The 23448-nt window shown below is 43.3% G+C and overlaps 3 protein-coding genes across 3 annotated transcripts in view; 1 reads left to right on the top strand and 2 right to left on the bottom strand.

Moving 5' to 3' along the window:
• Nucleotides 1–6691, bottom strand: part of si:ch211-197n1.2 (EF-hand calcium-binding domain-containing protein 6) — a 35034-nt gene extending 28343 nt beyond the window's left edge. The window contains exons 1-8 of the mRNA XM_048253298.1: nt 6169–6691; nt 5513–5622; nt 4203–4303; nt 3786–3863; nt 3539–3712; nt 1916–2053; nt 1687–1826; nt 1197–1345 (exon numbers count right to left, since the gene is read on the bottom strand). Coding sequence (XP_048109255.1) covers nt 1197–1345; nt 1687–1826; nt 1916–2053; nt 3539–3712; nt 3786–3863; nt 4203–4303; nt 5513–5622; nt 6169–6502 — 1224 coding nt within the window. The 5' untranslated portion in view covers nt 6503–6691. The remainder of the gene's footprint in view (nt 1–1196; nt 1346–1686; nt 1827–1915; nt 2054–3538; nt 3713–3785; nt 3864–4202; nt 4304–5512; nt 5623–6168) is intronic.
• A 2031-nt stretch (nt 6692–8722) lies between these two features.
• On the top strand, nt 8723–11247 carry slc25a4 (solute carrier family 25 member 4). Its single transcript, XM_048249080.1, has 4 exons — nt 8723–8914; nt 9605–10091; nt 10220–10360; nt 10628–11247. Exons 1-4 carry the CDS (start codon nt 8804–8806, stop codon nt 10783–10785), a joined length of 897 nt encoding a protein of 298 aa, XP_048105037.1. The 5' UTR covers nt 8723–8803; the 3' UTR covers nt 10786–11247.
• Nucleotides 11248–11390: 143 nt separating this feature from the next.
• Nucleotides 11391–23357, bottom strand: cfap97 (cilia and flagella associated protein 97). Its single transcript, XM_048249072.1, has 6 exons — nt 23088–23357; nt 21162–22487; nt 20133–20228; nt 19321–19652; nt 12381–12549; nt 11391–12274 (listed from the first exon to the last, which is right to left on the bottom strand). The coding sequence occupies exons 2-6, from the start codon at nt 22471–22473 to the stop codon at nt 12156–12158; spliced, it is 2028 nt and encodes a 675-aa protein (XP_048105029.1). The 5' UTR covers nt 22474–22487; nt 23088–23357; the 3' UTR covers nt 11391–12155.
• Nucleotides 23358–23448: the final 91 nt, after the last annotated feature.

The raw sequence follows: 23448 nt of genomic DNA, 5'->3' as shown, positions 1-23448 counted from the left end.
ATCTGTTTGTCTGTCTATCTATCTATCTATCTATCTATCTATCTATCTATCTATCTGTCTATCTGTCTGACTGCCTGTCTATCTATAACATATTTACAGTTTTTCTCAGTCGCTTTGGTGCTTTTCTCACATCACTATTAACATTTGCACAGCAGTTAGTGCAATTCTCAAAACAATTAGTGCAAACTGCAAAACCTAGTGGATGACCTGCAAAAGCCGTCCACTTGCTCAAAATGGATAGTCCATTCCTCAAAAGCAGGTATTCATGTCAATGAAACTGTCAGTGTCATCAAAATGAGAAGTCTTGACACCATCGTTTATGAACAAGATAGTTAAATGGCTTTGTCATGTTTTCATTATGACAGTTCTCTCAGTGTTTTCCAATGCAAAAAAAAAGGTCAGAACTTCGGTGACACTACCTGAACATGCTCAAGACAGCACTATACAGTACTTGTACAGCCATTTGAAAACTACAGTAAAGTTACACATTGCTGTAGTTAGGTGAAAGTGAGTACAAGACACTGAATCATTACATTTTACTGTATGCTCTTTTGCAATTCTACAGCATTGTGACAGAATTTGATAACTAGTTCAACAATTTTGTATGTAATGACTCAAGCAATGAAATGAAGACTATTAGTTTTATTGGGAACGACTATTCAGCATTCATAAGTATAGTTCATTTTGACTGACATGACATAAGCAAATGATAATGTTAAAAAACAGCAGATTGTATGAAAGCAACTGATACATGTCTAAAAGTATTTGCCATTTGTTCAGAGGAAGGAGAAATTGCTACTATGATGTGCACAAATGACTAAATGTTGTGGAGGTTGAACTAATAGTTATGAGAATTTTCATTCTGATCTGAAAAAAGCACCAAAGCGACTGAGAAAAACTGTATTATAATTCAATATACTTCACTGTACTCCTTGCAGTACATGCTACGTGGCCAAACCAACATGGCTTACTCTGCTCTACAGTATGCATATCAGAGTGATATTTGTGAATGAATCCAACATGGCTTACTCTGCTCTACAGTATGCATATCAGAGTGATATTTGTGAATGAATCCAACATGGCTTACTCTGCTCTACAGTATGCATATCAGAATGATATTGGTGAATGAATGCAGTCATTTACTGTATTTGTCAGTGCAACTTGAGTGCAGTCTGATTGGGTGATTGAAGCTTTACCTTCCCAGAATGCTCAGGGTCCAGTCGTTCAAACTCCACCTTCATTTTCTGAACACCTTCCCTGAACCTGTCCTTGAGCCAGGTTTCCATGGTGATGGAAAAATGGCGGTCCTCTTCAGCCTTGGATAGGGTCCTGGGCCGCACTGTGGCTGATGGAGAGATGAAGGGTGTGATTTCAGGGACTTAAGATTAACCTTTTGCTGCTGGGTGTCCACTAAAAAACTGCCCATTAGTGAATGATTTGGTGTGGGATTCTGATTCCATGAATGAATGTATATAATTTGCCATTCTATGAATGAATAGTAGGGAGTCAGTGTTTGAGTGCCCTCTATGGGAGAGAGAGTATCATTACAGTAAATGGACATAAATGGTAAACATGGATTCCTACAATAGCTGCTTGTATAACACTAAATACCAATACATACCTACAATAAAATGACTGTTTATATAACACTATATTTTCCATAGATGATACATTTGAAATACATACTTTTCAAATCTTCATTTGGGGATGGTATTGTGCTTTTCGGAATGTTATCATCAATGGTGTCCAGTCTCTTTCTTTTACAAAGTCCAAGTTTCTTAAGTAAAACCTTAAGCCTCACAGCTCCTAGTGCGTCAATATCAAACCTATTAGGATAAAGAAACAGAGAGAGATTCACATCTAATCTCCATTCAACGTCTGACTGCACAGAGAGCACTGTATTTTAAAAAAGCACCTCTTCCACAACTTGTCAAACTCTGACTCCTGCATGTGTATCTCAAGCTGTCCCAGAATGCTTTTCAGTTCTGCAGCGACCATCCAGCCCGGACCCTTTGGCTCTTGGATAGGGAGATATTCCACAGCCTCCAGAAACCTACAATACAAAAATACCTATGCTTTAAAGTACAACCGCTACTTTTGAATTCCTTGTTCTTCTTACATAGTTCATATGTTTGAACCAGAAGCTTTATGATGACATAAAATATTTCAGCATGTGAAAATGTGATGGGTTTAGAGATAGTTTCTTTGTCTGTACTTAAGAGGCAATGAAACATTTGTAATTGAATCTAGAACTATCTAATATAAGTGAAAGTAGGAGATTGTTTATGGTGAAAGCATTTTCAGTATGTGAAATAGTCTGTACAGCTAGAGGGAGACAGTCTGATTATGGATGAGTGCTTGCCTGCAGAGTTACTAACGGACACTTTCAAAAGACAACATCCCCCAAGAGGCGTGCAAGAAATCCTGCCCGGACAGAATCTTAAGGGAGCACACACACACACACACACACACACACACACACACAAAAAGGCACACACATACTCACAGAACCTGCCAGTCAAAACATCAGTGGAGAGGGATAATGAGATTAAAGAATTCACAGTCACTGGACTTTCCTCCCCCTTTCACTCTGCTCTCTTTAACAAACTCTCTCTCTCTCTCTCTTTTTCTCTCTCTCTCTCTCTCTCTCTCTCTCTCTCTCTCTCTCTCTTTTCTCTCTCTCTCTCTCTCTCATATTTACATAGATCTTGCTGATTAGTCACAGAGCTTTTGGCTCACTGGCCAAATGACTCATATGTGTCTCTGTCTGATGTAGATGACCCACACTGCAGGTGAAACAAGTAAGCCCACTAACTCTCTCTCTTTCTCTCTTTCTCTCTCTCTCTCTCTCTCTCTCACACACACACACACACACACACACACACACACAGAGAGAGAGAGAGAGAGAGAGATTTTGTTCTCATTGTCCACAACAATGGCCCTGAGGCGCATGGGGAAGCACTTAAATAAGCTGCTTTTCATTTTTTTTGTTTGTTCCTTATGGTTAGCAGGTCCCAAGTAAAGAGAGATGCAACAGATACATAGATCACTGTCACACACACACACACACACACACACACACAGGCACATGCACACACACATACACACACACACAGTGTCGAGATTATGCTACCTTGTATATCCTCATTCGTAGTCACTCCTGCCATTTGAGTCATAATGAATAGGTTTGCTAGGGAGACTGATGAGCACATGACGAGGCTATCTTTTTAGAATGACTATAATGCCCTGGACTCAAACAGTGACCAGGCACAGCATCCAGGACCCAGAGATTAGATGCATGCATGCAGCATGCAGTCACACTCTATGGCTAGCTGTGCTATTTGAAACCTCAGGGAGGGTGCTAACAACTGTGCTAACACACTCCCCCTGTTGGCAGCCCAATGGAGCTGCACTACACCCAGGTGCTCTTGTCAGTCACGTGCCGCAGGTTGAAGGACAGGACACAGACGCTGTGGACAGGACCTCCACGGACGGCACAGCCACCACTGGGCCAGTGCAGTCCTTCCTCTGGCCTCACCTGGTTCTGGCTGGGCCCCGGAGGAGGGAGAGGGCCTGGGACGCCCGCAGCAGAGCCCCTGGGTTGGTAGGCCGAGCCGGGGACAGCCAAGCGGCTGGGTCAGTGAGCACCGGCTCTCGGACGGCACTGCACAGCTCATCGAAGCCAATCACAGCCTTCTCAGAGAGGTGCAGCCTGCAAGGAAAACATGAGCATGGAGCTCTGAACACACAAACATGAGTCCTATCTCCTCTCCTTCTTTCTTTACCTTAGAAGCAACTCTCTGAACTGCTTAACTGAGATGAACGTCCCCAGGAACTTGGTTAGCACCATAAGCAACACATCCCTGAAAAACATATAAAGTGTACATTTACACGTGTATGTGTGTGTGTGTGTGTGTGTGTGTGTGTGTGTGTGTGTGTGTGTGTGTGTTTGTTTGTGTGTATATATATGTGTGTGTTTGTGTGTGTGTGTGTGTGTGTGTGTGTGTGTGTGTGTGTGTGTGTGTGTGCGTATGTATGTGTGTGTGTGTGTGTGTGTGAGGGCGAGAGAGAGAGTGTTTAAATGTAAGCAGCATACATTCTGAATGTGTGTATGTGTGTTGTTTCCCTTTAGGATAATTAAGTAACTGAACTGAGCATGTGCATTTTGATGGGAGTGTGCATGTACTTGTTTGTGTGTGTACCTGTTGACTGCGGCTTTGCCCTCTGGATTGTTGCTCTTGAACATGTTCTTAAGGCTGACGGATCCTGCAGCCTGTGTCCTCTGTCTGAGTTTGTGCTCTAGCTACAGTTTAAAGCCACAGTGGGAGATGGTGAACGCTTCATACTAATTATGTAGACGACAAAACGATCACCATTAAAGTGCTTCTACAACAGGGTAACTAATGGAGTATGAAACCTTGTGTGAGTCAAGAAAGCCTATGTTGATGGTGGAGTAATTAGTCATATTTGACATGCTGTGTGTGGATGTGTGTTGAGGGGTGGGGAGGGGTTCTATTTTGACGTTGAATAGGAAAGCATTTATATGGTATGTTCTACGGGAGGAGGATATTTATATAAAACACAGGACAATTGGTCCCCTCTGACAGTCAGCCAGTTTGTGTGTGATTGGGGGGTAAATCCTCTACCTCATCATCACTCAACAGTGGCACTGGAGCTGTGTCTGTGGAGCTGTTTCTCTCTCTTTTTCTCCCTTTACCTCTGTCTCCCACTTTCTCTCTCTTTTTCTCCCTTTACCTCTGTCTCCCACTTTCTCTCTCTTTTTCTCTCTCCCACACACTCAGGCTAATCCCTTTGGCCCCTGCCTCTGTGCTGCTAACCGTTGCTGGCCGCTGAGGCCGTGACTCCTGGGCTCCCCTCTCCCACTGATGAATAGTCGTGGCGCGCGGCACACTGGCGCTTCAAACTGGGATAATATTTGCCTTTGTAATGGTGCGGCCTCTATCACTGAAAAAAAATGAATAGTGTAGTAGCTCAGCTTTCTTTGAAAAGTGTGGAAAACAAGAAGGAGAGTTTGTGTTAATCTCTCATAGTAGGTTTCTCTGTGCTCGAACGTCCTGTTTGTGAGCTGTGTGGAAGAATATGAAGTTTGTACGGCAACCTGGAATATGCAATCTTGTCTTCCTGGAATTAATTCCTGGAATTAAGATTTTTTCGTTAATGATCATGTCAAGCCAGCAGTTGACATTCAACAAGAATCTTTATGTTAGACTGTTTCTTCATGTCATAAAAGTTTGTGTGTGTGTGTGTGAGAGAGAGAGAGAGAGAGAGAGAGAGAGAGAAAGAAAGAAAGAAAGAAAGAAAAAGGGACAGATGGACACTGAAGGGTAGAAAATTCAAGTAAATGCAAGATTTTTGTATTTAGAAAAGAAATATTCAAAACTCCAGTGAATTTGGCTCCAGGATCACTAGACTGTAAATGGATGCTAACATGGAACATGCCAAACTGCGATATTTAAAATGTGTCTGTATGACATGCCATGTGGCTCTTTACCTGATCAACCTGTATCCTCAACTGGCCTCCGGGACAGGATGAGCTGCTCGTGGTACTGATGGCTTCGCTAACACGGCTGTTTGCGCGGCTCTCTGGCGCCACCCTCTGACCTAATCCAACACACCAGTTACAACTACACCAGTGAAGCACTCGCCACAGAATCACACACCTAAACTGTGAGGACTCAGAAAAACTCACTAAAGTGCAATTATCTAAGCCGTGATGGCAACACAAAGCTCAAGACAAAACGTTTATGTTCTCTTGGAGATGCAAAACAGAAGATGTTGGGTTTCGACAGTGCGCCAGAGGTCTCCGTCTACCCGTGTGTTACAGTAAGTAGGCTATGTTAGTAGGCTACAGCAGTTTTAGTAGTAGACCTATATCTCGAATCCGTATCCTGAAATATTCCCAGCTGACCCTAGTCTTAATGTGAGCCGCCATGGCGACGTGAGGCACTGTGTGTAGACTTCTACCTAAAACGCCCAGGTGATTGGGGTGACATGAGTTTAGTTTGCTACTGGTTTGCCAATTTTGCATATGTGGCCATTAAAATGATGGTGCTGTGTGTGGTGTTGAATTGAAAGATTATTCTTTTTCTCGTGTTTTTAATTATTAAAAAGACAGTTTACAACGGGACAAGCAATTAGGCTACTTACCAAAGATGGGCAACCTTGGCGTGTGTCTATCAGGGGCTAAGATCACCTCCACTTGCTTGGGAATCCTTGGAGGCACAGTGAAACTGTCAGCTCGTTTTGCTTTCTCCTCACGAAGACTTTGGAGACATTTCGACGATTGACTTCGTAACGCAGAATCCAGACTTTTCTCCTCTTCGAACATTGGTCGGCCGCGGCGTGTCGAACTATTTTGATTCCCATTGCGATCGGTGGAGCAGCCAGTAAGTGATAACATTTCTAAATTCCCAAGCTTTGTTAAGGGATGCTGAATCTCTGGTAATCGCATGGAGGCAACTGATGATACGCTGGTTGACATCGTTGTAGTGTCGACGAGGAGATATTAGGATAGAGTAAAATGATTTGGGCCAGAGTAAAATATTTTAACCTGTCCCACCAATGGGTGTGTAGTCCTTCTGCGATACTTAGTTTGTAGAAGCCTTCTTTTGGTGTAGACCCTCGTAAAACCGATAAATGCCAAGTCCCCCAAGTCGTCGAAGACGTTTTATATGGCTTGAAACTCAACAAACTGTCGAGCGAACATTGTGAATGTTGCCATTGGCGACGAAAAGCGCCCAGTTTGCCAGCCAAAGTTGCTCTGGTGCGGATCAACAGAGCTGCAATTATGAGGGATTTGACACCAGTAAATTACAAAGTGTAATACCTCTGTGCACTTGTGGCATGCCAACTGGAAACAAAATCTGATAATATCGGATCTGACATCTAGCCAGTAAGACTCTAGCCAACGTGGCTACAGATGAGTCTTGTGAATTGACTGATATTTTAATTTAATTTAAAACAAAAGGCATGCAGTTAAGGCTGTGCCGTTACTTAGGTGTGGTCTATGAAACATGCCATCGGAGAAACACTAGGCTAAGTTGCGTATAAAATTATCCAAGAGTTCGTTTTAGTTAGTGTTGCTCCTTTCTTGGTGGCCCATGTGCCTCGACAGTGTTTTTATGCCGCAACTAAACAGCTGCCAAAGTGAGGGTAGCCTACAGGAGCAAATCCAAGGAAATATGAGAAGACGCCCCCACTATGATGCGGTACACCTGTACCGTCTGCAGCATCATCATCATCACCATTTCCACTGAATTACTGGACTGTCTCAAGATCAGTTTTAAACAATGAAAAATGGACCCTTGGTGACATCTATGGCAAGTTGAGACTAGGCCTACATATTCTGCAACATTCTCTTTTTCACTCTGTGCGCGCTCGCTCAGAACTGACTTATGGTGGCATAGCCTAGAAGTTGACTCAATCAATATAACGTAATTTATGTTGCAGAAATGCCAGGTCGGAGTTTCAAGCCCAAGAGGACATTGAGGTAGTCTATCTGAACAATAGTGCAGTTGGCGCAGCCTTTTTATTGCAGAGTAAGTGTAGAGAGTCATTGTTTTGGAGACGGCTATTAACACTAGTGACTGAAGAGAGCCTGCTACTGTAGCGGGGCAACAGACCCAATCGTTTCGCCTTGTTCTGGAAAACGAATAATGTGCAAGAATGCTAGCAAATCATACTGCCATAATAGCTTGGTTGGTTACATGCGGGAAAATAACTCGATGTGAAAATACAGTGCTAAAGCACTGTTACACAAGCAGCAACACCTTGGAACCCAGAGGCTTTACGACTCTAGTTTCATTCTCCTTTACTGGACGCATTTGGAGTGTCAGGCTATAACTAAGTGACCCATCTCGAGAAATTGGAGAGTACCTGCGGTATATACGTCAGTGGTGACGCATTTGTTATTGGCCAAACACAATGAGCTTGGCCACATACAGTGAGATAATGTGGGTTACCATTTAGCATAGAGCATCTCGAATAAACAATAATATGGACTCCAGGAGTCTCTATTAAAAGCGTCATGAACATTTGGAGACATCTCTATCAAAACATGTTATTCAACAATGCACAATTCAATTCTTATGACAGGTCCAGTAGAAGATTTCAGATGACCACATTTTGATCACATTGGCAATTAGTGTAAAAAAAAAATCCACAATTAAATTGATTCAGTTAAGGCCTGAGGCCCGGCCCAAGGTTGAACGCTATCCAGTTGTTAGATTGGCTATCCCAAAACCATTTTTTGTTAATAATGATGTTAAGAACGTAGTCTACTTGATGTTATTGATGTGCAATTACATTGGCCAAGTCAAGAATCAATTTTCATACAATGTCTGTGTTACCTTAACTTCATTGTGACACTTTGAATGATAAACTTCCAAGCGCAATTAACTTTATCAAGTGAATCAATTTTTGTACATTGGTTTCTTAGCGTTAAAGTGGATAGAGAAAAAAGAAATCTAGCCTATCATTAATGACAAGAATGAGTGGGAAAATGTTTATTTGTCCTTTAAACGCCCCCAGTACCTTTCCCCAAGTTCCTCTTTTTTTAACATGGCGAGGGACTTGAACTCTAACCTGGGATATTTATTCAAGCACAACTTTCTGTTCGGTCGCCCTCATATCCATCATTCTATCATCTCGCGATAGAAAGGGGATATATATTAAGAGCGAAAACCAGCACTCGTCCACTTGAAGGGGCGTTGGGTTTCCTTAAGGGTCCGTAAGCGGAGGCATATTCTTATCTTGACCTTAAGGTGAGGAGCATCCAGCAGTCATGTCGGACGCTGTGGTTAGTTTCATGAAGGATTTCTTGGCGGGTGGTGTCGCCGCTGCCATCTCCAAGACCGCCGTTGCCCCTATCGAGAGAGTAAAACTTCTGCTGCAGGTAAGACTGTAGTTTTTCTCTATGTACAATTCTTGCCAAATTAGCTGGTGGTAGATATTACATTCATGCGAAGCTAAAGTAACTACAGCCATGCATGCAATCATTCTAACAACAAAGCTGTTGGTGGGTAGAGCTGTAACTTTCATACGCGCGTGCCATCTCTATTTGGACATCTTCGAGGTGCTGAATCTGGTCGCTATCCAAGGTGCTATTGTTATCAGGTGTCATGCATAATGTGAGGAAATAATGATGTCTCTGTGTTTCGGTATTGTATTATATAACACGTATTTAAATAAAAACGTGATGTCTTATTGTGGTGCACGGTTTCGTCCTATTTGTTTGCATGGATTTACACTGCAGGCACTGTCTGAGGTCTCGATTTTGATATTTCAAGGCATATTGAAAAGTCTTTCTAAGTTCAGACATCCATGTGGGATCTGTAAAACGTGATTGCAAAGAGCTGTGATATTTGGTGTAAGTTTGTTTCTATAAATAACCATAGGCATGCAATTTAATACTTTCACCCTGCGAACAAGTGCAGCTTAAGGATTGCTGCACGTGGTCTATACCAGCGCTTTACTACAGGCATTTGTAATAGAACGCACTGAGTTTGTTGGTATAACTCTCCTTCATCACAATACGTAAAGCTTTTCCATTGTTTCTGCCCCCATTTTTTGTTCTACTGTGCAGGTACAACATGCCAGCAAACAAATCACAGCAGATATGCAATATAAAGGTATTGTGGACTGTGTGGTCAGAATCCCCAAAGAGCAGGGCTTCTTGTCCTTCTGGAGAGGCAACCTGGCCAACGTCATCAGGTACTTCCCTACCCAGGCCCTCAACTTTGCCTTCAAGGACAAATACAAGAAGATTTTCCTGGGAGGCATTGATCAGAAGACACAGTTCTGGCGCTGGTTCGCTGGTAACCTCGCATCTGGAGGAGCAGCCGGTGCCACTTCCCTTTGCTTCGTCTACCCCCTTGACTTCGCCAGAACCAGGCTCGCCGCTGACATCGGTAAAAGCGGAGCAGAGAGGGAGTTTACCGGTCTGGGCAACTGCATTGCCAAGATTTTCAAGTCCGATGGTCTCAGAGGCCTCTACCAAGGGTTCAATGTGTCCGTACAGGGCATCATCATCTACAGAGCAGCCTACTTCGGTTGCTTCGACACAGCTAAGGGTAAGAGTGCGCCAGGCCAATATACAGATAACCACAACATTTAACATGGTCAGTTCTTCAAGTATTAAGCGCTGGTTATCCAGAAGCAGGAGCATGTCCAAATTATTTTACTCAACATCTTTTTACAGGTATGCTGCCAGACCCTAAGAACACACACATCGTCATCACCTGGATGATTGCTCAGACTGTCACCGCGGCCGCTGGTATCATTTCATATCCCTTCGACACAGTCAGACGTCGTATGATGATGCAGTCTGGACGTAAAGGAGGTAAGTCCTGACAGAGCAAACGTCATATGTAGGTGGACAAAGCCAACTGCCAAACAATGGAAACCAAGAATTCTCCTGCTATGTTGTCTGAAATTAAATTTACACATGGAAATTACGCACACAGGAAATAAGCGTTCTCTGCATTAAATGTACGCAGGGAAATTACGCACACGAAATAAGTGTTCTCGGTATTAAACTTACTCAGGAAATTACGCACACTAAATACGTTTTTGAATTAACACTCGTTATATTTGTTCCTTCCATCAGCTGATATTATGTACTCGGGCACAATCGACTGCTGGAAGAAGATCACCAAGGATGAGGGTGCCAAAGCCTTCTTCAAGGGCGCGTGGTCCAACGTGATCAGAGGCGCGGGTGGCGCATTCGTGTTGGTCCTGTACGACGAGATCAAGAAAGTCGTATAAACATTCTAAGCACCCTTCTGTTAAAGGAAACCTTTTTAACGCCATCTATGTCTTAAGTGTATGATTGACTCCAACTGGGTATGATTCTGGGGTAGATGTGTATTTTGTTGAGCCTTTGGGTCACTGGCTATGAGTGGGGCGTGTCTCCCCTGAAACCTCTATGTGTGTATATATATATATATATATATATCCTACCTGCCAGCCAACTGTAAGGAGCTCAGTCAATCTTTCAGTCTAGGGCACCACAAGTCCTGATTGGAAGCTAAATTTATTTATTCCCACAATTAACTGCAAATTTATGCTCCAGTGAAACATTGCCTGAAATGTTTTTGGTTGCTCTTTTGTCCCATAAACAGAATTTCCTTCAAGCGATGAGAACCTGTATTGAAGGCCTAGTATTTATTGTGGTGTATTACACCTGAATGTTCTTTTAATAAGAATAAACCTAAACAATACATCTTACTGCTATTCTCTGGCTCTATTTGTTACGTTTTCACCAAATCTAACTGGCATCATTAATCCATACCAGAAATATCGCAACATCTCATCATCTAATGTGTGTAATAGTGACACATCTGATGGCATGGATAAGGGCTGTGGTGATGATAAAGGCACCTGCCATTAACTGACAAGAGCACATCTTTAGAACCTCTGCCAGTAGATGCTGTCAACACACTATTGATATCCGCTGACACTGAGTGTTATTTAAAATCTTCCACACTTGGATAAAGCAACAAGAAGCTTTATTATTGAATAAAAATGAAAAACAATACAACTCACAGGTGCACAATATAAAATCTGTTTCCACTTTCACCCATGGTTACTGATTTGTTGGTCATATGTACCAACACGATGTACATAAATATTAATTTATATATCTTTCTTTTCAAATTACATCTGTACAAAATGGGGCAAAAAGAGTGGCGATTAGCTTTTGACACCAAGATACAGAGGCTGTGTGAGTGACATATTGGTACCACCTACGAAGCTGCAGATAGAAGGCTTATGACACCTGAAGCAATGCATTGGTGCACATGCAAATACAGAGCACTAGTTTGATTGGATTTTCCTAGATGATTCACCATACAGATTTCTACAGAGGCTCACATGTGGTAAATTCTACGGGAAAAAAACATAGGACATCAAACCAACTGAGCGTTACTCTGTTAATGGCAATATTACAGTACACATATTTTAAACCAAGAAAGTCAATAATAATTCAACTGAACTAAGTAGGATTGTAAACTGATGGAATGGTATTGTGATCCCAACATTTAAGACCAGTGGCACAAGCTGACATCTACCCTGGTAACTTCCTGACCTTGCGATGGTCTAGGAGGGTTGACATTTGGCGGCTGGCCACTGTCCCCTCAGGACCAGGCAGGCCGAGGGGTGGTGCTGCGGCTGGGCTTGGTGGGGGCAGGGGAAGGGCGAGAGCCAGGCCTGGGGCCCAGGCGCACGCCTGCACTGTAAGGCCTGCTGCTCCCCCCTGTGACGGCAGAGGCAGGTAACAGGACAGGTATGAGATATAGGCTCAGGAAATAAAGGCTCACACGCACTGACTAACAGGAGCACAACTATTCTAGAATATATACCTTGTGAACTTTTGGAGAGAGACGTCTCTAGTTTGGAGTGGAAGTCCTCGATGGTAGAGGTCGGGAGGGGGGTGCACAGGTATCTGGCTTGGCGCTGATAGTCTGCCAACTGCTCTGTCCGTGTTATGCCTTTGCTGGGCTTCACTGACTCCAGTCTCTTCAGGAAGGCCTGCAGGCAAACACAGTGGAGCGCAGAACAAATCACTGTTACAAGAGCTTTATACTGACAAGAGCAGTCAGGTGGCTTCAGAACCTCAGTCCTATCTCCCCAATGTTAAGGAAAGTGAAATCAAATTCTAGCATGCAGATCCTAATCTAAATCTACATGATCACGTAGGAGGACCAAGATATTGTGACCCATGATCACGTAGGAGGACCAAGATATTGTGACCCATGACCACGTAGGAGGACCAAGATATTGTCTGAAACTTTAGAGTAAATCGAACCCGTATTTAAGATGAATGGACACACGGACACAAACACACACACGGACCAAATTACAATACCTTACTCCCTCCCTCTATGAAACCTATGAAGAGCAGTAATAACTTATAAACTTATATACATTCTCAGTGTCGATCAGAGAACTGTGAGAGCAGCTACATACATTTGTTGTCGCCTCGATCGGTTTAATGTGTTCATAAATAGAAAATAAATGAATCGGGTCTTTGTGTACAATGGGATTTCATACAACCCCATTAGCAAAAATGTTGGGACGCTGTGTAAAATGTCAAACAGAATTTGGTGATCTGCAAATCACGTAAACCTATATTACTTCGCAAAAAGAACAGGACAGTGGAGAATGACAGGAAGTGAGTGGGAGAGAGAGTCAGGGTGGGATCTGGAAAGGACCACGGGGAGGGAATCGAACCCGGGTCGTCGGCGTACGGTGCAGGTGCCCCAGCTAGTTGCGCCACAGCTGGGGTCAAATTTGACTATTTTATGAAAAATGTAAACTCATTTTGATGACAGGGGCAACAAAAGGCTGGTAAAGTTAACATAAGGAGGAACATTTTACAACTAATTAGGTCAACTGGCGACATGATTGGGTATTAAATGAATTGGGCATGCCAGAGAGGCACATGATATTAGAACAATATTCAGAGAATCAAGAAAAAGCTCTGCATTTATTGGACAGGGCTGAAAAACAATATGAAATGGTTGTGATCTTTAGAGCCTCATATAGCATTGCATTAAAAAAACAGACCTGATTTTGTAATGAAAACCATTGCATGGGCTCAGGAAAAAGTTTGGCAACAATTTGCCTATGAAAACAGTTTGGTGCCCCATCCACAAATGCTGGTTAAAACTCTACCATGCAAATAAGAGACCATATTTACAGTTTTTCTCAGTCGCTCAGACTTTTTTCTAAATCTTTCCTGTATTGGTAAATTGCTCCCAGGTGAATCTTGACTTTCTCTAACAAAGGTGCATCTCATGAACCATCAACTGGCAAGTATATATATAGCCGGAGCATTTCTACTTTTCTCCCCTTTGTGCTACAGTATGTGCTGTCATTTCCTTTCTGTATCACAACAACATGGTCTGTCAACAAATTACAGTACAGACAGTAAAAGCGTAAATGGGAATCTCGTCCAGTCTCTTGCAATCAAACTACCACATACACTAAGGTGTAACCTACAATTTACAGTACTGTACTTGTCATCAAAACTTTAGCCATAGTTTACATCAGAACATTCCTCCAGAATACAGTTATATTGACAACATGACTAAGCTTGACAATTTGACTGTCTTTTACGTACATAATGACACAAGGACTTGTCATTCTGATGGCACTGACATGTTCATTGACACAGATATTTACTTTTGAGAGATGAACTAAGGATTTTGAGCAAGAGAGTGGCTTTTACAGGTAATCCATGGTGTTTTGCTATTTGTACGATTTTGAGAAATGCACTTACTGTTTTGCAAATGTCGAGGAGGATTCAAGGAAATGTACCAAAGAGACTGAGGAAAAACTGTAAAGGCATAATATGAAGTTTCAGGTATTTTTGGTGACTCAAGAGCTCCCCCTAGTCATGATATATTTATATTTTACTTTACCATTGTAAATAGCCTGCTTCTCATGGCTTGTTCCCCCTGTACACTATCTCCAAAGAGCGGTATTTACGGACAAGGTATTGTTTCACGATTCTAGCGAGATGTCTTCGGGTCGGCAATTGCAGTTGCTAGTTCTCTCGGCAGCGACCCGCTACGGCTATGCTCTATCTATGGCTATGCTAGGAGAACTATTCCGGTATTACAAGTTTGTTTATCATCAAATTGGCTTCATAGAGGTTATATTAAGGTAAACATTTTGCATAGTGTACCTTTAAACATGATCAACAAATGCTGCCGTATTCTCTGAGCCTGAGGTCATTTAAGATGGCTGGAAAAGCATTGAAAACTGTCCTGTGGTCAGACCAATCCAAAAGTTAATTCTTTTTGGACATCATTGACTCCACATCCTCCAGACTAAAGATAGAGATTGTCCAACTTATTATCAGTGCACAGTTCAAAACCCAGCATTTGATAATGGTATGGGGGAGCATTTATGGTTATGGCGTGGACATCTGGAAAGACACAATTAATTCGGAATGACACAGGTTTTGAGCAACATATAGACTGCTATCCAGACAATGACTTTTTCGGGGAAGTCCTTGAATATTTGCAAAATGCATTGTGCACATATTACTGCAGTATGAGTCTGTAAAAGCGCTCTGGCTGGAGTCCAAATCTGCCACATTTAGGGTTGCATGAAAAACAAGAAAAACAAGAATGGGACATTATGTATACTAGTGCAGTGCCCGCCCAAACATGCCTGTAGAAAACCCGTAGCCCAATTACATGCCCGCAGGGATGCCTGCTTTAAAAATAGGATGATGGGAAAAAACTTCATTCCAGCTCAATGAAATCAATTGGACTAACAGTTTGACAGATATGCGAGCCTACAGTGCTGTGTGAGAGGGGGGAGTGGATACAGTAGAGCGGAGAAAGCCAATGTGCACTTCTTTTACTGATATATTTAACAATATTTTTCGCATTTCTATTCCAAACAACGTCAAACTTGGCACTGCACTTACCCATGTCCGTACCAAGACACCTGGGAAGTTTGAAATGAATGAACAGTTCGACAGATATGCGTATAACACACAGACACACACACACTGGCACACAGACAGACAGACGTTCCTGTAATTTATAGATAGATGTTCACTTTGTACTGTTCAAAATTAAATAAAGGGTTTGCATGTTTCGCAAATCATAGCATTGTGTTTTTATTGACATTTTTGTACAGTGTACCAACTGTTTTGGAAAGAGGGCTGTATATAGTAATCAGATGATGCACTATATCACCCTAAAGATATAATTTAGGGTGATATAATTTTATTGTAATTCAGTACTGAACTGAATTTGTTTTCCACGATAGGTAGTCTGATGGTGGCCAAAGCCATAACCTTGTTTAACTTTGAGCTTGTGCATGTGGGCACCATAACTTCACCTTCTCAACTGACTGAACATGATGTGCCTTACCAATCACACCTCCAAGATGGAGAAAGACTTTTTGAAAAAAAAAAAAAAATACTGCAGGGGGAAAATCTTATGCTTAAAATAATCTTCTGGTTTTACCTTTATTCATAATCATTCATTTATATTACAGTGTGAAACCTCTGAACCATTAGAACCCTGTGTAAATGCAGCGGTGTGCAGCCCAGAGGTGAATGAGAACCATAGGCTTGCATGTAAAAATAGCTGATGGCCATAGACCAAAATGTCACGAGTGGCCATGCCACACTGTAGTGCTGGAGACTGCCATGTGGAAACATCCTAGTCAGCACAACCCCAAATGCAAAGGACACAGTGGAAAACAGTGAAAGGGGACATATTCTCTTTCGTAAGGCCAAGGCTAGACTGACCTTATGCAATGATAAAGCTTCACTACTCATTCTGAATATTACCATCATACCATAGTTGGGGATATTATTTGAGCCCCTGTAGCTACACTGGTAAAGCAATAAAAGAAAGAAAGTCATGGGGTGAGTTGTGAATGTTTTTTTTTTATATATATATATGTGTGGAGATTTCCAACATCATATGTATGTTTTGAATCAAACAAAAAAAATGCTAAAACAAACTCTGTTCTAGACAACTCTGGTTCAGTCCATCATCATTAGTTTACCAATCAGAAAATGACCAAAGCCTGACATACACCAGTGTGTATGATAAGTAGAGTTTTAAAAGCCTGACATACACCAGTGCGTATGATAAGTAGAGTTTTAAAAGCCTGACATACACCAGTGTGTATGATTAGAGTTTTAAAAGCCTGACATACACCAGTGTGTATGATAAGTAGAGTTTGAAATGAGTAGTACAAATGGAGGTCTTGAGAGGGGGGCAGACAGAACTTGCAGCTCAGAGTAAATGTCTGTCACGTGGAGAGTGGAGAGAGTGACTGAGGGAGTGAAGGGAGGAATAAAATGATCCCATGAAGGATAGGGTTACTCCTTAAAACTAAGAATAGAGGGAGGGAAGATGAGAGACAGTGTGAGTGTGAGTGTGTGTGTGTGTGTGTGTGTGTGTGTGTGTGTGTGTGTATATAAGAGTGGGGGTGAGCTGGACCCTCAAGACAGGGTACAGTGTGTCCTTGATTTAAGAACAGACTCTGCATTACACAATAACAGGAAAAAAGACTCAACCAGCTGCAGCTCCACTTAATACTGACCTCAACACAGCTGGTAGCTTAAGCTAATTCATAGCGCTGAAGCAGTTGAACACTGTCTCTTTCCACAAAGACCACAACACCTAAAGATAGACAAAAAAAATATCCCAAGAGCTAACTAAATTATGAATTTGAAGTACTGGTTTATCTGATTATTGAGCAATTATAAGAGGCTTCAGACTCATATCAGCAATGTAAAAAGCAGTCATTTCCTCTTTGTGTGGACATCTTGTGGGGTAAGGGTTAGTTCTCTAGAATGTCAAGACACTAGCAGAGTGCCGTAGAGCCCATCCCACCCCACCCCAGTCTCCGAGCCCATCGCTCCACCTGCTGTGGTTCGTCTCCTCTGGCTTCTCTGGCCATCTCTACTTTCACTCCTCGTCACTTTCCCTGCTCTGGGCGCTGCCCTCTTGGCTCGGCTGTCCGACGTCACCCGACTGACCAGGACTCGACTGAGCTAAGCGACCAGGTACTGTTCGGCGCGGTGGTTATGAAGGCTAGGATAAATTAGATCCTAATCATCTCTTGTAGATCATAAACACATTTCACTGAAGCTACCTTTCGTCACAGTGCAGGCAGGCACATATTGTGTTAGAGCAGTGGGCTCCCTGGGAATGGAAACTATGCTGTTTGTTGTTGGCAACCTGCCTTACCAACTGAGCTACAAGAGCTACTGCATATTTCTGTTGCACCTACGGAGCGACTGAACATTCTGTGCACCCGTCAATGGTTATCAATGAATTATCAAAGGAGGATAACAATACAATTGTTATCCAATGGAGGAATTTCTACATTTTCTGACCGCTTGTAAGCCAGTGCTTAAGCCAGAAGCAACCAATCAAAATACTCTCAGATCTATTTCAATAATAATATTATGTATGATATTTAATAATCATAATTGTATTATTCAATAAAAGAAAATCAGAAGAGAAGTTGTGGATCCCTGGATTTTAACACCTCAGTGAATGGTGGACTTGACCCTGCATCCACATGCCTTCACCTTGTCCAAACCCCACAGACCCCTTAACTCAATGAGGACCTGACCTGAAGGGGACATCGCGAGCCCTCTGCTCAGAGCTGGCCGTCATCACTGACATCAGTGTCATAAGATCAGGCCCGGCGTGGAGAAGGCAGCTTCCTGAAAAGCTGAAGAGTAAATGGAAACTGCCACTGACATTGGAAGCCAGACTGACTGCTGAGAGATCATGCCAGGTTCTCACCTCTAGGTTACTGCAGATATGATTCTGGAAATGTGATGCACACAAATAAGCACCTTATTCAACATGTCATTCGAACACAAACAAATGACTCCTGTCCTCCAAACAGAATGACCTCTATATAATTTCAAAGCAAATTCAGAAGAAATTAATAAAACTGTGTGAATGCTGTAGAAAATACTTCTGCGTTCAGACCACACCTGATGGGTCTGCAAATACCACAGCCTCCAGCAAAGCCTCATCATTCTGAGTCTGGAACATCAATCTATTAGCCAGTGCATTCATGGTGGTCTGTAAATACCCCTCTGGGTTCTGACAGGGCCAACAGCATCAATAATGAGGGCCGATCAAAATGACATTGACATTGGTCTGTCTCATAGCTCATGTTATCAACAGCCCCCAGCAGCAAAGACCAAAATAGAGACAGTTATCCTGGTACGTTCCCTGTAAGAAAATTAGCGGCAATGTCTAAACCTTTCTCTTATTAAAGGCCTATGTGACTGATCCATGTGCCTTCTGGTCACAGAGTTAAAAAAAAGTCTACAGGGCTTTGCAACCTCTCTCCAGACTCACCAGGTTAAAACTACAGGACTTTGCGACCTCTCTCCAGACACAAGAGGTTAAGACTACAGGACTTTGCGACCTCTCTCCAGACACAAGAGGTTAAGCCTACAGGACTTTGCGACCTCTCTCCAGACTCACCAGGATAAGCCTACAGGACTTTGCAACCACTCTCTAGACTCACCAGGATAAGCCTACAGGACTTTGCAACCTCTCTCTAGACTCACCAGGTTAAGCCTACAGGACTTTGCAACCTCTCTCTAGACTCACCAGGATAAGCCTACAGGACTTTGCAACCTCTTTCTAGACTCACCAGGATAAGCCTACAGGACTTTGCAACCTCTCTCTAGACTCACCAGGTTAAGCCTACAGGACTTTGCAACCTCTCTCCAGACTCACCAGGTTAAGCCTACAGGACTTTGCAACCTCTCTCCAGACTCACCAGGTTCTCCCTCTCGATGCGCTTCTGCTCTCGCTGGCGGTTGATGGCGCTGTGGTAGAGGCGGGGGGGCGCCGGGGGGCCGCTGGCCCGGCGTGGGCCGCAGGTGGACGCAGTGTGGGCCGAGCCGGCGCTGGTGCTGGCAGAGCGTGAGCGTGAGCAGGGCCGTGACAGCTCCCGCAGCAGCCGCTGGTTCTCGCGGTCGATGCGCCACACCTCGTCGTTGCGGAAGCTGAAGTTGCGGCGCTGCTGCCGGCTGCTGGGACAGTCGCTCTGTGAGCTGCCGATGCTGAGCAGGCTGCGCTCATCACGGGCCGAGCTCACCTGGGAGTGCTCTACCGAGAGAGAGAGAGAGAGAGAGAGAGAGAGAGAGAGAGAGAGAGAGAGAGAGAGAGAGAGAGAGAGAGAGAGAGAGAGAGAGAGGGAGAAGCAGAAGAGCTGAGCACATAAAGGTTCCACCAGAGAGGGTTGAAGCGAAGTAGTCATCAAGGATCTTTGGTTCCACATAGGTTATAGATCTTTTTCTGCACACACTAAAAAAAACATCTAAGATTTAACTGGTTTAGGAAGGCATTTGAAAATAAGAGGCGTGAGCTGCAAACCATAAAAATGTCTACATAGTCAAATAAATACTACTGTTGACTTTTGGCACTTCCACAGATTGAGATGTGATACCTGATGGAGGCCCATGCGTATGCAGCTCTGGAAAACAGCACCATCTACAGTATTACATATGAATGCATGTAGGGAAAGCAAGCACAAATGATTTCTACTTCATGAGCGCCTACGCAATACCCATGGGGCCTTCTGTTCACCTTCTGGGTCAGAGCTCCTGGGTTTATCTACGTGATCTTCCAGTCTCACACTCTGGTTCAGGGAACTGGTCTCCTTCGTCTCCATGGCAAAAATGTCTATTTATAAAGGAAATGAAAAGAAACAGTCAGTTGAGTAAGGCACAGGCACAAGTACACACACACACACACACACACACACACACACACACACACACACACACACACGCACGCGCACACACACACACAGCTGTGGTTCGTACTAGCGGCAATCAAGTCTAAAGTCCAAAACCATGTAAAATGTCAAAAGAGGTTAGAGTGGACCGACTTGGAGTCCAAAGACATTCAAGTCCAAGTCAAAATGAAAAATCCAAAATGAAAGAGACAGAGAGAGAAAAAAATCTCTTACTTAAAGAGCAACTTGCAGGTTGATTTCAAAACTGAATTTATACTTCACCTTGTCTGAAAATGTCTTTAAAAATGTATATGTAATGTACGCATTAATATGTTTTACGAAACCTATGGACAGTAATTCAGAAGAAAGTGTACCCATTTTAAGCAGGCTCCTAAATATGCCTCTCTGCTCCAAACACGTCATATTACGTAAGAGAAGGTTAACATCTTAAATTGGCACTTGAGCTCTGCATTCATTGTAAGCATAGATACTAGTCTGAGCAGTGGTGAGCGATAGAGTTTGTCGTTTTTTTGGAAAATCATAATGGTTAATCATTGTGTTTGTGCTGGTTGCACTAATTCCAGCCTGTCAGGACATCATGTCCATCATTTTCCTTTTTCCATTTTCTTTCTGAAAAAGGTCACTTACAGTAATCAATGATTTTGTTTTGAATATAATACCAGCAGGTCCAAGGCATGATTGAGACCACAGAGAAACGTTTGGAATCCGGACTCGAGTACTACAGCCCTGGTTTATACACAGACATGGTTAACACAGGGTTCTAAATAATGGTGCAACATACGGTTTCTTTAAAAGAGAATGCCTGAAAGTCTTCAATATCATGACCCACAATTCTGTAATCCTAGGAATTCACTCACCTTCTTGATCTGAATCCTCCCTTTTTAAGTTGTCGTCAGCAGTCACATTCAGGTCGACGGTGACATTGTGCTGCTTTGGTTTTTCACCGGCACCTGCAGGTGCTGCTGCTGCTGCTGATGCTGTTGTTGTTGTTGTTGTTGCTACTGGCTCATCGGCTTTCACAGCGAACACAGGTAGGTCGAAGGACTGCGCAGGACTCATGTCAGGGGTGGAGAGAGGCGTGACGTCAGTCACCGTGTCCTCTGACTCCAGTGCAGGTCTCCCGTGGCCGCGGCCCCTCTCTCCGCCGGGCGCTGAGCCCAGCCGGGGCCTCCGTCTGGGGGACGACGTCACCAGGGCTGCCAGGGCTCTCCTGGGGGGCGAGAGCTCGGAGGAGGAGGAGCCGTAGCCCTCTGCATCGCTACTGCAAGAGCTCTCCAGCTCAGAGGAGGAGGAAGGCCGAGGGCTGTGCTTCCGGAATTTTCCACTAGATTTCCTCGGCGTGCCCTGCAATGGCTGGGGCTTATGTCTTGGCGGTGGGGGTTCTGGGGGTCTTTCCTCGTCGCTGCCCCCTGACTCTTCGCTCCGCTGGTAACCATCCTCATTGGCATTGACGTCGAAATCGTTGAGAGCATAATCATCAAGGTCATCAAAGTCCTCCAGCTCCCTCTCGTCTGTTGAGGAAACTCTCGACCCACAGGAGGAACTCCTTGAACGTGGACGCTTATCGTCTTCTGAGTCCCTTTCCTGGCCGGAATGAAGTGAAGACACACTGGAGCACAGGCTCCCAGTGTCTGCTATTGACCTACCCTGTCTCTGCTCCTGACTTTTGTCCTCTTCTCCAATGTTTGAGCCATCGTGTTCATCACTAGCTTTCAGTAAAACTGATCTACCTCCTTTTACCTCATCAGCTGTTTCACCACATCCATCATGCGCCAAAATATTATCTGCTGCCCTTTGTTCAGAGGAAATTTTTGAGGACACATGACCCCTTATCTCAACGCCCGGGTCTGTTTTTGTTGTACCATCCTTCTCTTCATTTCGTCTGATACTCTTCGAGTCAGAAACAGCACTTTTCTCCACTCCATTCCAGTCCTCCTCTTCTGATCCAGCCTTTCTGATCTCCTTCAGGTCAATGGACGCATCCTCTACCTGAGAGTTATTGTCATCCCTTTTATCATTAATTGAAAGTTCATTGGAGGACCTGCCACCATGAGGCACCGGACTTTGCGGTATGCTCTCTGAGTTCCCATGGTTCGGATTTTGACCTTCACCGTCACTGTCAAAAAAGGAATGGTCAACCTCCCCCTCTAGCTCTTTCGGGCTGTACATTATTTAAAGTATTCCTGTGCAACAAGTGGACAAAAGAGAGACAAGAACAGTCAATGTCATTTACACCAAAATGTAGCCAAACACGGTCATAATACCATATTACAAAAAAGTTAAAATGTAAGACTGACACCAAAACAAAATGATGTTGCCTAAGGAAATGCGTATACATTATATATTTTTAAAACACCAGTGTCCCAACTAACTCAACATTACGTTTGCCAATATGTAATGGTAATAGCAGAGGCTTCAGCTCACCTTAAAGCAGAAATAACTTAGCAAGCTAATTTTATGCACCAATGTTGCTCTCTTAACCTGCTGTCATGAAGCCCTACTCTGTAAATATCCTGACAAAATAAGATGCCCCTCATCCTATCCTGACCACCCAACGTTTGGCTATGTTAACTTAGCTGTCATAGCTGTGCTTGCTTTCCATCCTTGATGCTACTGACTCTTTCACATCCAACTTGTCTGTAAACGTCAGTCAGCAATGACTAGCAGAGTGATTAACGTTAGCGTGTTTATGCACATGCCACTATGTGGACAATTAGGTTAGCAGGCAAAATTAGCTAACTTATCGGTTAGCTTGAACACAAAATCATAACGTTAGCACCTACCTGTCATTCACGTTTCAGATATATGACGCCATGATACCATGATGTTTAACTGCTCGAGTGTTTGAGTATACGAGCTGTGCCACTTGAACCAGAAATTCTTTGAAGTGTTATTCTCCAAGAAAGAAAAAATAGCCTTATTTTCATGAGTAGCACAAACAGTAGAATTCCTTATTAGACATTCTCTGGTAGAATTGCCTGAAGTTAGCGAACTGGCTACTGGCGAACTGAACACATCTCTACCCACGGTAACTAAGCAACGTCACTTCCTAAAGATCACGTTTGCCCTATGATTTACCCAAATAACCCAGTAGATGGAGCTGGTTCATCTGGTTAACACCAGAGCCGTGTTACAATATTAAAG

The sequence above is a fragment of the Alosa alosa genome, chromosome 1, assembly GCF_017589495.1.
Source record: "Alosa alosa isolate M-15738 ecotype Scorff River chromosome 1, AALO_Geno_1.1, whole genome shotgun sequence".
In the NCBI taxonomy this organism is placed as follows: Eukaryota; Metazoa; Chordata; class Actinopteri; order Clupeiformes; family Clupeidae; genus Alosa; species Alosa alosa.
This window is presented reverse-complemented; position numbering and strand designations above follow the sequence as displayed.